A 15,182-nucleotide genomic window follows, 5' to 3' on the forward strand; every position below is an offset into this window, starting at 1 on the left:
CTCTCTCTCTCTCTCTCTCTCTCTCCCGGTGCGACGTCGTCGGGGAAGTCACCACCATCATAGCCTAGCTTCCGTCGCACTCCCATGGTGCCACTGCCTCAGTTTTCCGTGGGTAAGTACCTACTGCTGCTCACGTTTTGGGCCTCTACTTGTTTTTATTTTTGTTGTTGTTCATACTTACTTAAAAAGGAAACATAGGGTATATATCGTTACATAGCAGGAAGGAGGGTGTATTTTGGTTTTTTTACCTTTCTACCCTTCTAATTAAAAGCATGCTTTATTTTTTTGGAAAGGCTTTTCAATGGACTACAAGACTTATATTGTTGGACTCAAATTCTCTTTATAATTATATTCTCTACTATGAGATTTTATACTTACACTTCAATAGTAAATAAGTTAGATTTTTTTTTTTTTAATGTTTAGTCGAATTTATTAAAGGGACATTGATGATTTTAGAAAGCGATGATATATTTTGAGATTATCAGAATTTTAAGTTTTGAGAAATTATAATAAGTTATTTGAGAAGCTTAGGCTTAAATATTAAAGTACATGTTCAATTGAAATTTACGGGAATTACGTGATTACCTTATAGGTGACGAATAATAATTGTTCGGCATTGTTGATGAAATTTTTGGGAAAGCTAAGAAGTCCAAGTAAGCGGAGTTCCTATGCTAAGCTTTATACAAATTATTGAGACTGAAGTTGACTTTCTAAAAACTTTACTTATTTTGTGATGAAATAAGAACTTGAGAAAAACCAACCTCGATCGTTTATTTGCATTACTCATGAAATCTGTACGAAAAAATAAAAATATTTTCTGACATGCATTGTGTAGACATGAGCTAAATTTTGTCATGTTGTCTCTAAAATACGAAAAAGAGCGATATTGAGAATCTGAAAAATTGTGCATTGAATTAGAAAGATACTCTGACTTTTGTTTTCAGTATGTGAAAATGATCTGATTATGTTTTGGTACTCTGTTTTATTTTAATATGGCATCTGAAAAACTTTGGCATGGTGTATTGATTTTGTATCTGACTCTATCTCTGCTCTGCTATGTTATGCTCTGCTCTGTTTGGGTTGGTACCAACTTATCTGTCTCTGAGTACACCCACTTTGGAAACAAAGTGATTTTATTGTGGTCTTTCCTGTGTGCACGCTCGGGACTCCGAGAAGAATAAGAGAAAGAGTTCACATTTATCTCTGCCCGGTTTAGCCACCGGGGATAGCACAATCTTACCACGGGGGTAAAACATGGTCTTTGCTATGTAAGATATTTTGTTCTGCATACCGTACTTTGTAAATGCTTATGTTTACACGCTAGCATATGTCTTCTGCTTACTGAGTTGTTGATAACTCACCCCCCCTTATTTTCATAATATTTTTCAGATGATTTGAATATTCCAGTTGAGGATCAAGAATATGGAGCATAGATGAGAGAAGTTAAGAATGATGGTTTAAGCATAGATGAGAAAAGTTAAAAATGATGGTTTAAGCATAGAAGGTTTACACGAGTATTGAGAATTTTTAGTCAGTAAGCTTATTGTGCTCTAATGATGTGATTTGTTGGGAGGTTAATGTTTATATTAAGACTTTGTATTGTCTTAGAAAAATTATACTGGAGTAGTTGATGTGAATTAATGAGTATTTTGTACGATAGAAAAAAAATTAGAGTATGTACTCTGTGAAAGGAAAATGATTTTTAGGTGACATGAGTTAACTCTCCAAACTCTCAGGGACGGGGCATTACACTCCTTCTGCTGCATCTTTCTTTTTTGACTGCTGTTTTCCCAAGTAGTCCAAAATAACATCTGGGGCTTCTATTTCCACAATCACCTTGAAAGTGAATCTGCAAGATATGCGAATTACACTAGCATTCCTATTACCTAAATTTCAAGAAAAATGGACTTATGATCAACTTTAATTTCTGTTATTTGATGAGATCATAAGTCCTGAGTAAATTTCTCTCTGAAAACAAAGGGTCCATATTATCATGGACTCACACCTGCAGTCCATGACAATAGACAACTTGCCCAAAAGAGATTATGCATATGTGTGCGTGTTCTGTATACATATGTCAAAAGGCTAGAATTTTTGGCTCAAAATCTCTGTCAAAAGGCTGTTGTACCGTCAACTTGTCAAATCCAATTGCATCAGGGGGTATTTACATCTATAGGTGTTTCATCATATCCAATCAGTCTGGCTTCCATCTTGCAGCTTGACTTCAAAACTTCCTCCAAAGTTCTTGACTTCGGTATGTAGCCTTGAGCCTGCATCGTGGAGTGTTAAAACCTTCCAAGTTACGATATGCTAGCAAAGCAAGTCAATCGTGAATGTGTGACTGCAGCATGAAAACATTAGTACAATTATTGGTAGAATCATATTCAGGATTCCAAGAGATGCCGTACGGAGTCTGGCTTTTTCGATTATTCCTGATCTGTGTAATATACGATATGTTTCCAGGAGTCTCTATACACAAATGGCACCCAGAGAAGACTCTGCCAAGTCACCCAAAGCCTGATGCAAGAAGTGAAATCATTCCGAGTTAGTAATATAACAATTACATTCCCACACCCCCTTCCTTCTCTCCAAAAAGAAAAAAAAAAAACAAAACTCAAAAAAAAAAAAATGATGGCTAGGAGGTCATTTCGTCATTGTCACCATGCCACAACAAAAAAAATTCACAGAAGATTACAATGCCCACCTTCGGACATTTTGGCCCCTCAAGAAGACTCCCTTCAGGCGCTTGCATTTTAACAGCATCCACATACATTTCAAATGCCTCCACTTATTTCTGGGATTATTATTTGCAGAGTAAAGAAAGCCAATACAGAATAGAATCAAATTATCCTACACTACAGGTTATATGCCTATATTCTAAAACTGTAATGCATGACAAGTTCTAAGGTTCAACAAAGGCCAAATTTTATTCTCTGCGGTAAGAGAATGGAGAAGCTTTTTAATTCAAATTTGTTTCAAGTGTATGGAGAAGCTTCATATGAATGAAAATCGGATCATTTAGCCTAAGTATTCTTAGAGAGGGCTTTCCTTTCTTTTTACTAGAAGAACAACCACCATTTCAGTAAGCATCCTGCATTGAGATTTCACGAATACATACAACAACTGATTGAGGTTTCAAGGTTTGTGCTAATCATTTCAGCAAAACTTTTTACAGTATCCTGCAACTTTGTTGTGTTAGTTTTAGAGAGGGAGAATAAAATACTTTTTCCACACTTGATATCCTGCAACTAAAATAATTGTACCTGTGGGCTGTATGTAGATCAGGATGATCACCAGCTTGGATTTTCATTTTAACTTGATAGTGATTATACAAATTAATTAAGTAGCATTCCTTTTCATTAAGAAAAGTGTTAGATTTATAAAAAGAATTCATAAAAATAAACATGATATAGACTGATATAACTTGATGTGAATTGTTAAATTTATTTTACAACAAAAATAGCTTTAAAATGTAACATATTACATTATATCACACCAATTTATAAATTTATTTTTATAAAAACGTTTTAGATGAAATATTTATATTTCTCAATCAAAGAGAAGATTTGTTCACAACTCTATCATGTTTAGGGCTGTAAATTCAAACCGGAAAACCGGTCTGGACCGGTTTTACCGGTTCCAAACCAGTCCGGTCCAGGACTGCTTCTTAGAATGTGAAAACCGGCCGGTTCCAGTCCGGTTCCGGTTTAAGGATTTTCCGGACCGGACTGGACCGGACCCGTTGATAAAAAAATATATATAAAAAATAATATTTGTATTATTGTATATATAAGTTTTATACAAAATATTATATATATAAATATTAATATATATAAGTTTTATATATTATGTATAATTATAAAATTTTATGTGAAATTTTTATATATAATATATATAATTATATATATTCATATATGTAATAATTTATAAATTATAATAAGAAATTATTATAATTTATAAATTATTACATAAAATGTTAATACTAAATCACTAAAAGTTTATAACTAATACAAATAGTCTAATATAGACTAATGACTATAGTTATAATTAATACTACAAGTTTTTACTAAAAGTTTATAACTAGTATTAATATTAAATATATAGTTTATAACTAATACTAATATATAACTTATAACTATACCAATAGTCTAATATTAATACTATTATATAATCTAATATATTATTTAGCTATACTAATATATAAGTCTATAACTAATAGTTGTAGACTATTTAACTATTTAACTAATACTAAAAGTCTAATATAGACTATAGACTATAGTTATACTTATAATTAATGCTAAAAGTTTTTACTAAAAGTTTATAACTAATACTAATATTAAATATATATTTTATAACTAATACTAATATATAACTATACTAATAGTCTAATATAGACTATAATTATACTTATACTAATATAGCTATACTAAATCATTAAAAGTTTATAACTAATACTAATATATAGTTTATAACTAATAGTCTAATACTAATATATAACTATACTAATAGGCTAATATTAATACTATTATATAGTATAATATACTATATAGCTATTCTAATATACAAGTCTATAACTATTTAACTAATAGTCTAATACTAATAGTTTAATATAGACTATAGACTATAGTTATACTTATACTAATATAGTTATACTAAATCACTATAACTAATACTAATATATAACTATATTAATAGTCTAATATTAATACTATTAGACTATGGTATATTAAATGTATTACAAATATATATATATATATATTATATAGTCTAATATATAAAATATTTGACTATAGTATATTAAATGTATTGCAAATATATATATATATATAGTTATAGTAAATCACTATAATCACTATAGTCTATTAAATGTATTATAAATATATATAAATTTTAATTATCATTCAACAAAAAAACACATTGAAAAGAATTAAACTTTAATTAAATAGTAAAAGGCCAAAGGCCAAACGGCGCGGTTTTCAATTTGAAAACCCTAAATCATCTGAGTCATCTCTTTTGCATCTTTCTAGTTTCCGCCTCTTGTCTCACACAGCAGTCTGCTCTCGCCTCTTGCTCTCTCTGTCTCTCATGCGGTCGTGCTGTCATGCGCACTGCGCTCAGTGGCTCACTCTCTCCGTCTCTCTTGCCCGTGAGTTTGCTCTCATCTCTCGCTCTCAGTCTCAACTCTCCCGTCTCTCACTCTCTCGTCTCTCAACTCTTTCGTCTCTCACTCTCAACTCTCCTGGTCCCACTCTCTCACCTCTCAACTCTCTCGGCCCTTGTCTCAGTCTCTCTGCTGATCTGCCCTCACGGTAAGTTTTTTTTTTTTTTTTTTTTTGAAATTACATACTAGCCTAGCTAATATGATTTTTGTGATTGAGTTTTGTGATATTAGGATTTTTGTGATTGGGTTTTGTGATATTGGGATTTTTGTGAATTTGTAATTGCCGATTGGGTTGATTGGGTTTTGTGATATTAGGGTAGGGTTTTTGAATCCGAAATCATTACAATGTTTTCTTGCATTGTGTGTATTCTCTATTTGAATTTCATCTATTTTGCATTGCATCCATCATCAATTATTTGAAAGTAACCGTATACTTGGGCATTCTCTGTTCCTCTTTTGATCAATAATAATTTGTTTACCGATAAAAAAAAAAAAATTTTGAAAGTAATAGCAGCCCTTTTCCATTCCATGAATACAGATCATGATTCATGATCATATATAATTTAGAATGCTTTATAATTATATTTAAGGGTAAATAAATCATGTTTCTTTGGTGGAACTTATGGTTTATGATGGTTTAACATGCAATGACTTGTTGTAGACTTGCAATGTTTCGTTTAATGTATGATGTGTAAATTTTGTAAGTTTTATCCATTGGACCATTAGTCATAGACTCATAGCGGATGAAGTAGTTTATTGTAGATTTTTTCCCAATTTTTGTAGTAGTTATATTTATAAGTTTGTTGCAAATTTTTTTTAGTAAAATAGTTTTTCATAAAGCAGTTTTTACTAAAACAAATTTTAGTTAATCAGATTTTTTGTAGTAAAGTAGATTTGTTATTGAAGTAGTTTTTAGTAAAGCAGATTTTTTTAGTAAAAGTTAAAACAGATTTTTTTAATAAAAGTATAAAACAGATTTTTTTAAATCAGTTTTTTTGTTTATAAACATTTTTAATAACAAACTGTGAATCTTACATTTAAAAAAAAACTGGAAAATCGGACTGAACCAGATCGAAAACCGGAAGTACCGGTTTATGAAGGTAACCGGTGCGTAATCGGTTTTGAAAAATATAAAATCAGTACATACCAGTTCGGTCCTTTTATCCAAAACTGAACCGGACCGGACCCGTTACACCCCTAACTCTATGAAGGGCTTTGACTTAAATCTTATTAAAATTTGACTTACATATTCTTTTAAAAAATGAATGGACAAGATTAGAAGATTTATGGAAGGCCAGTTCTACGAAGACCGAAGGTCTACCAATAGAATTGATCGATTATTACTAAATTACGTTTTTTTTTTTTTTTTTTAACATTAAAAAAAATATTTCTTAATATTTATTAAAATAATAATAATAATTTAATATATGTTGGCCTAAATGAGGCCGGGGGAGTGTTAAAGTATTAACTAAAGCATTAAATTTATCATTTTTCATTAGGGGCAAGTTTTCATTAAAGTACACACCCACCAATTACCATACCATAAATATAACAGAATTATTGTTTAAAATTAAATTATTTTAATAACTGAAAAAATACCACGAAAGGTAATTGTTTTAATTGCTGTAATAGAGTCAAGACATTAAGGACAAGAAACGCCAATTAAATTAAAGGTTGGATTGCAAGGTTTTATTTATTTATTTATTTATTTTCAGAAATGATAAAATGGCAACCACTTAATTAACAAGTTTTTCACAATTTTAATATTTTTTAAAACTTTTAATTTTAAAGTGTCTAAATTTTAAAAATAATATTATTTTACTATATGTAGGAGTATTGCATTGTCATTGTACGTACCACTATTAATTTGTTTTGTTTTGTTTTGTGTGAAAATCGCATCTCTTAAAAGTCAGAATTTGAAGGTGCAAGGAAATAATTGCCAAGAAGTTACTGAACATCTTTCTTTCAATAATTTAACGCGGTGCGTTTCTCAACTGATCTTAATTTATTATTATAATTTTTTTAAATCTCAATATAAAATATAATAAACAATTTAACTTTTTCAAATTTTAAAATAATAATAATATTAACAAATAATATTCTAACAATATTTTATCATCACAATTCAATTCAACTCAACTCACTTCAACATCCATATACACCCTAAATGATTTAGCTAACATGTCGATTAGATAGTGAGTTAAAATGTAGTGGATTAAAATAAAACTTAAAAATTAAATAAAATATTATTTAAAAATTGAAAATACTGAATTATTTATTATATTTTTATAAAATTTAAAAAAATTATAATCATAAGATGAGTCATGACATCTCAAGAAATGCTAACTAAAATCCTATCCAACTGGAATAGATATTATTTATAGGACCCGAAGGAATAAGTCCAAGACTGAAGTACTTATAGTCCAAGAGGTCATGACGCGTGTTAGATGATCTGATAATACTTCCGCAGATCATGAAAATTATCCCATCCACTTATTCAAGATTATCCAAGATAAACTTTAGAATTGGCAGTTATCAACATCTTTTTGCTCATATAAATAATACCTAAGTTTACTTTTCTCCAACTTAGACATCAGAATTCTCCTAGACACCGCCCCAATACTGCAGTAGAAAATATACGAATCATTTGTTTAGATAAGTAAAAGAAAATAAACGAATCATTTGTTTAGATAAGTAAAAGAGTTAAGTTATAAAAGTTTTATAATTGATAAGTACTTGTAATTGATTTTTAAATAATAAGATTGATTTTTTTAAGTTTGACTATCTCGTAAAGTTTTACCTTTAAAGAGTTTTTTAAAAGATTTTTCTTCGATACCAATTTTAGTGTTATATAATTTATTTATTTTATATTATTGTTTAATTATTAAATTAATTATATACTTGAATACTAATTAATTTATTGAGTGAATTGATAGATATTTTCGTTGCAATTTATTACATTCGGACAAATCAATCGACGATAGCTGTCGTAAACGAAATATTTTTTATATTTCCAGCAAACACTTCAGTGATCTGCATCTCCTAGCTTCAACGTATTTTATATTCAGGTGGAAGCTCTGTAATTTCTTGAATGTTCTTGCAATCACCTAATAAAAGGTATGTCAATCCAACAAATCTTTCGATGCCGAAAGGAAGACTAATCATATCACTGCCTGATAGAGATAAGAAAGTCAAAGAGGAAGAGCAATTAAGTAAGAAAAATCAGTTTTTGATCGGACAGAGCTTCTGAGATCCAATGGATGCAACGACAAAAATGCCGTTGAGCTGGAAGAATCAGGATCAATAGAAATGGTACTTGAATTCGTTGAAGATGGCTTGTATTGTCCATTTTGCCCCGCCTCCTTCCCAAGATTTACAACATTTGGGAGATGCTTAAGGTTTACGCAGGTTTCAAGTCTGAGCCATTCTAGAGATCTCAAGTTAGGGCTCGTTTGTTTTCAGAGATAAAATGAGATGAGATAAAATTAAAGTTAAAAAATTAAATAAAATATTATTAAAATATATTTTTTAGTATTATTTTTATTTTGAGATTTGAAAAAGTTGAATTGTTTATTTTATTTTGTATGAGAATTTAGAAAAGTTGTAATGATAAGATGGAATGAGATGAGATGAGATGAGATGTTTTCTGAAAACAAACGAGGCTTATATAGACTCAAACTACAAGCTTATCAAGAAATTCCACAGAATCATGAACCTCAACCAGATTAACACAATAATCAAGAATGATTTTCTTCAAGCTTTGGCACCTCGAAATATCTGAAATTTTTGTTAAGAATTCACAATGACTTCAAGTTCTGTTAAAAAATTAAAAAAAAACAAAAAAAAAAAAAAAAAAAAAAACCCAAGTAATTAGTTTACACCATATTTTAAAAACTTGAAGAAATATTAAAAGTAATAATCTTGCCTTAGATCCCATGCCTACCTCCTTCATGAGACTACGGGGCATTCTAAATACAATGAGCTTGTCTCCATGAAATTTGGATGGCAAAGATTGCAAATGGTAATTAGGCCAATCAAGAACTCTTAACTCACCAGGAAGATAATCAAGTCCTCCAGAAAAATGTGCATTACGATTTATAAAAAATTTGAGTCGCTTCATCTTCATGAAAGCATTGGGACTCGAGCATATCATGTTGTCATCTTCAGGCAAATCTACCACTATTGCTTCAATTTTGTTTGTTCCCTATATACAAGACATGAATGTTTAATGTGTGCAAACAGAATCAAATGATAGGTTATCATTTGTTAGCCCTTCCTAAAACTTTAAATGTTATCGTGATCACATATCAAACTTTATGTAAAAGAAATAAAAGACTTGTTCTCCATACATAGATCTTTCTATATTATATTTCTTTTCGAACCTTTTAAATGAAAAGTTCTAATTATAAGCCAGTATGGAAAATATATCTATTAAAGCGTTTATTTGGTATAATTTGATTTGGAAGAGAAATTTCAAAAACTTGGAAATACCCATTTTCCAAATGGTATCCTGACAAATTGGCAGCTATTCGTAGGGCTGACTTCCACATCTGCACCTTCATGTCTACCTTCAATTTCTTTGCATGTTTAGCTAAAACTTCATCAAAACTCCCTCTTTGATGTTAAACATCTAATGGATCTACGTGGTAAAACGCTAGAACAACTATTTGTTACTTTGACTCTTTACACTAAAGAATCTTCAGTAACTTGTCCAAGCACCATGTTGATTGAAATCCTTGAACCTTGTATGGCTTGGAGAAGTGCAGGTGAAATCTCATCTCCTCTTCTAACCTCATTCTTGTCTGTGTAGGTGTGGATTCCCTTTTGAATTAAAGCATGATAAAGATGGGCAATAAAAGTCTGACGGGTATATTTTCCTCTAAAGCTTGAGAACACATCATAGGACCATGGAGAGGCCAGTGACAGAAGAAGAGGATGAAGGGAAGGCCATGGATGGAATTAAGTCGATGTGTGTATGCAATATTGCCTTAGACGTTCTACTTATTGGAGAAATCAGTTGCATGCACTGCACATCCACCACTACTCGATCTCCTTAAAAAAGACAAAGTCCATGCATCATACATATCAATTAATGGTAATTTCTTGGAAACTTCCTTTACTTACTCGAGGAAATGTAATGAAGTCAATGCCGCCTTCTATTAATAATATACTAATAATAATCAAGAAAGGGATCATTGCGATTTTTCTTTTTTTCTTTTTTTAATTTAATTTAAGGATACCTTCCAAGACCATGACTTGTATTCACAAATATCATTATCATCTCTAACATCCAACAGTTATGATCATATCACGTCTTCTTTTTCTGTTCATCTTAATGGTGAACATTTCAAAGAATGTGCGCATAAATTTTAACTCGATTTTAAAAAATACCTGGTTATTTACTTATCGGAATGTGCTAGTTAACTCGCTATATTCAACATTAAGAGTAGACTCTACCATTTTTCAAAATGACTACACGACAGTTACGCACTCCATGACTGCATGCAACATTACTCTCTCTTTATTATGTATCATTAATTCCTAATGGGCAGATTTTCTTTAGGTGAAGCAATTTTTTTCTGTCTTTTCGGTTGTTTCTGGGATTAATTAGGGAAACGTCACTCCATTCATGTTCAACACTGTCCCATATGTGAGTAATATTTTAGAAAAATGTTTGATTTACCAAAAAAGTCTTATAAAAATAAATTCACAAAATGACGTGTCAACTTATAAATGTTGTACGTTAGATTTTAAAACACTTTTTATATAAAAATAAATCTAGAGTCTCAAATCAAGCCACGTATATTTTTGTAGAATCAGTTTATAGATCTCTTAATAAAAAAATTAAAAGAGACTAATTTATATAATCACTATCATCATCATGTATCAATTAGACCCAAATTCTGATAGGTGGCGTACTGAAGCAATCCAACATATTTTTTATGTTCTTCAGCTTTAATAATGTTATAATACACAGCTCATTCTGATTGAGATAGACAATAATTGAAATTGATTTCTCTGCACAAACAGGTATAGTACACTTGGTGGGAATTGGGCTTGATCGACAGTTAAACATTCTTTAGTTTCTTTTTAATTTTTTAATTAGTCTTATATAAATGGTGGTTAATGTTGAAATCCATCGACTTAATAACCATTATATATAGTGCAATACCCATTACGAAGCCATGGATGCTAAGGCATGCAGATAAGAAGATAAACACCAAGGATACTTCGAAAGAAGTTTGTATACAAACTGTTTGTAAAAATGTCTCACTGAACGTGAGAGCTTGCAGAGAGTCTCTTTTTGTATTTATAGGAATTTTACAGAGTTGTAACATTTACAAAGAAGACAAGTAACGGTATAAAAATAAATTAAGAGAGTGTAGTGCTTGATTTAATTCTTGGTTGTGTTGTTTCCAAATGTGTGCATGTAGCCGTTGCTTGGTTGGTGGTTTCCATATGTGTCCATGTACGTAGTAGCCGTTGCTTGGTTGGTAGTTTCCATGTGTGTGCATGTCGTAGCAGTTGCAACTGGATCATGGTTGATTTAGTGTTGAAAACGAACAGTGTTGTGTGTTGATGTGACGCCCCCACCTCCATGTAAGGAAACACGGGAATTGAGACATCAGGATTATGACAATACGGTCACGCATCCCAACGGTAGTGCCAAGTGTGTGTACATGCAACAGTGTACAAAAAACAATACAGCGAAAAATTAAGTCAACTAAGTACCAGAATTGTTAACACAATTTAAACAATCAGTAAAAAGGTTTAAAAAATATACAGTCATTCAAAATAAATATTTTGCAAGTCTCAAATAAAATGAGTGATACCAAATCACTCCTCAGGCGAAGCCGAATCCTCAGGCTCACCCTCATCTTCAACTGCATCAAAATCTGCGTTACCACAAAATGGTACCGCAGGTAAGTATAAACCAAACAACCATGAGATAAAAATGCATTAATGCGACCAACATACATGCATATGATGAAATATGCATTATTCTCAAAACATTATTTTCCCAGAAAATAAATATTTTCCAACACACTCCAAAATCCCATTTGTCCCAAAATAATACTCCGTCATTTTTCCAGAAAATGACAAAAATCAATAAAACCTCATTTTCACAGAAAATGAATTACATAAAATCCTTTTATTTCACACACGTTATTTTTCCAGAAAATAGCCCATTAATCCATTAATCATATGCATTATGATCTCCCCTAGAGATCATCTGCACGTCCTGGCTTCGTAGCGATACCCAGTTCTGCGCCCAGCGCGTTCGTGGCCAAGCATCCTCTAGCCCCCACCAGCAGAGGGGCCACGGAGTCGGCACAAGACCATCTTATCCAATCTCGTTGTCGCCCAGCGACAACCCAGGGGATGTTACTCAGTATATTCCGCTCCCGAGTGACCAGAGGTGCTCCACCGAGATAATACCTCATCTCGGCTTGGGGTCGTGATACACACGCACCCAAAATCTTTTAACACATGAAAACCCAGTTTTCAATAAACACATGAACATGAATGCATGTACACGAAAACCCAGTTTCCTTTACAAACATGATCATGCGTGTAATATGCCATGTACATGATCAACACCATACCAACAACCAACAATGCAAACCAAGCACACAACTTCGTCCACAATCCATCCGACCCCCAAACTCCTCGGACTCAGTTCGGCATGTCCAACCAGATCACAATAATATGGGTTAGTGCAAAAATATATTTAAATCACGATAGTTATTTGGAAAAATATTTACAGTGCTATATAATGATTTTCGAAGGATCCCGGAGATGCAAGAAGTGGTGACCCAGCAACGAAACAATGTAAAATACACTGTGGCTGAGGGTCTCAAAAACTCACTTTTGAACGGAGACAAACTAAGACCCGAAATTGATAGGGTAGGGTCTAGAGATGTCGATGAAGCTAGTAGTGGTGGTGTTTGGCCGTGAGTGGCGGCGCAAAGGGTGGTTGAAGACCAAAAATACCCAAATCGGAAATGGGGTTGGATGTGCTTCACCGGTGACGGATCGGAGCTGGGGTTGGGTCCATTGGTTTGCTAGGAGGTCGAGGATGAAGTGGTGAAAAAATGGTGGCCGGCGGTGGCGCGACGGCGGTGCTGGAGTGAAGAGAGCGCCGCGGCTTGGTGTGGTGCGTGGGGGCGATCGGCGGCAAGTTAGGGGCTGAGATTGGTGGGGTGGTGTCGTCGGCCGGTGGGGAAGCTAATGGGAGGGGCGATGTCGCGCACGGCGGTGCGCAACAGCGACTGGGTGGAGAAGGAGAAGCGCACAGGGAGAGAGAGGGAGGAGGTGCCGCGCGGGAGAGAACTGGAAGGAGAAGAAAAAGAAAAGAAAGAAGAAGAGAAAAATAGAGGAAAGAAAAAATAGAGGGAAATAAATGAGGTTCAATGACCACATCTTGGGTCACGAAAATGATCTAACGAAAACGATTTTAAAACAGCAAGTTAAATAAAATAATTTAAACGTAGTGATAAAATGAAAATAAAATAATTAAATCTAATAATAAATTAATTTAGAATAAAGAGAAATTTAAATGCATAACAATAATTAATAATAAGAAAGCACTTCAAAATAATTTTCACAAAACTAAAAATCATAAAAATAAACCAACTAAAAATTCAATAATTTTAAAATAAGAGAATAAATTTTTGAATAAATAAAAATAATCCTTTAGTAAAAATATACTAAAATACGGGATCTTACAGTTGAAAGCTTCGTGCAACTGGGTCCATCTCTCAAAATCTTGTAGCAGCGGCCCAAGCTCAGCATAAGATGGCATCAGCGGCTTGAGCATGGTGGTGGTGAAGGCTTCATACTTCGGGTCTAGTCCATTGAGGAAGGTGAACACCTTTAGTTTGTCATTCAATGGTTGACCAATGGCTGCTAGATTATCACAAACGACTTGAAATTTCTAAGATGTTCCTGCAGCGACACTGACTCTTCCTTCCTCATGTAGGTGAGTTGTTGGGTAAGTTGAAACTCTCTTTCTTGGGAGTCTTGGGCTAAGCTTCTTGAAGCGCATGCCATACTTGATAAGCAGTTTCAAGCCTGGCAACCAATTCGAGAGATTCCTCGGAGAGGGTATCGATGATCCACCCACGTAGTAACCAATATTCCTTTCTCCATGTCAGGTAAGTGTAGTTGATTTGTTTGTGGGTGGTTGATGTTGAATCATCGGTGATGGGCATGTATTGGGGTGGAAGAACATAATCGGTCAGGTGATTGAGGAGGTCTTGGCTCTCGGCCAAGGCCACGACTTGCTCTCTCCATAGGGGATAATCTCCCTGGTTCAGCCGTAGGGTCACAAAGTTCTTCACAGATAGTAAAATTGATGCCATGGGAGGAAGAGTACCCTTTTGCTCTCACACTGGCTCTAGATACCATTAAGAAGTTTGTATACAAGCTATTTGTAAAAATGTCTCACTGAACATGAGAGCTTGCGGAGAGTCTCTTTATGTATTTATAGGAATTTTACAGCATTGTAACATTTACAAAGAAGACAAGTAACAGTATAAAAATAAATTAAGAGAGTGTAGTGCTTGATTTGATTCTTGGTTGTGTTATTTCCAAATGTGTGCATGTAGCCGTTGCTTGGTTGGTGGTTTCCATATGTGTGCATGTAGTAGCCGTTGCTTCGCTGGTAGTTTCCATTTGTGCGCATTTAGTAGCCGTTGCATCTGGATCATGGTTGACTGAGTTGGTTTGGTGAGTATTGTTAATAACTTCAGGCTAAATTATCCTTTTTTCATTCATACGAAGCTTAAGTTTAATAAAATAAATAAATAACTACTTTATATATGCTCCACCATCAAGTTACCAGCTAACCGAGTATTGAGAAAACACGTAAATAATTGCCCCAAATATGATGTTATTTTGCTGTCTTGCAGATGTTAGCTTGGAGAGGGATTTTCCTATACTGAGCCAATGTGTGTATCCACTCACTTTCACTTCTACCATATGAATCCGAACCAATGTGACGCCCCGACTCCCACGT

At 33.1% G+C, this 15,182-nt stretch overlaps 1 protein-coding gene across 5 annotated transcripts in view; it reads right to left on the bottom strand.

Moving 5' to 3' along the window:
• The window catches only part of LOC121242501 (dicer-like protein 4), a 75,685-nt gene that overhangs the window by 13,102 nt on the left and 47,401 nt on the right, over nucleotides 1-15,182 (bottom strand). The window contains exon 25 of one of the 5 annotated variants that reach the window (XM_041140347.1): nucleotides 1,751-1,849. The exons of 3 other annotated variants lie outside the window; for them this stretch is intronic. In XM_041140347.1, the coding sequence (XP_040996281.1) occupies nucleotides 1,751-1,849 (99 nt within the window). Of the gene's footprint in view, nucleotides 1-1,750; nucleotides 1,850-2,138; nucleotides 2,271-15,182 lie in introns of those variants that run through there. One more of the 5 variants, XM_041140353.1, reaches the window with a different exon arrangement.

The sequence above is a fragment of the Juglans microcarpa x Juglans regia genome, chromosome 8D (assembly GCF_004785595.1).
Source record: "Juglans microcarpa x Juglans regia isolate MS1-56 chromosome 8D, Jm3101_v1.0, whole genome shotgun sequence".
NCBI classification, from domain to species: Eukaryota; Viridiplantae; Streptophyta; class Magnoliopsida; order Fagales; family Juglandaceae; genus Juglans; species Juglans microcarpa x Juglans regia.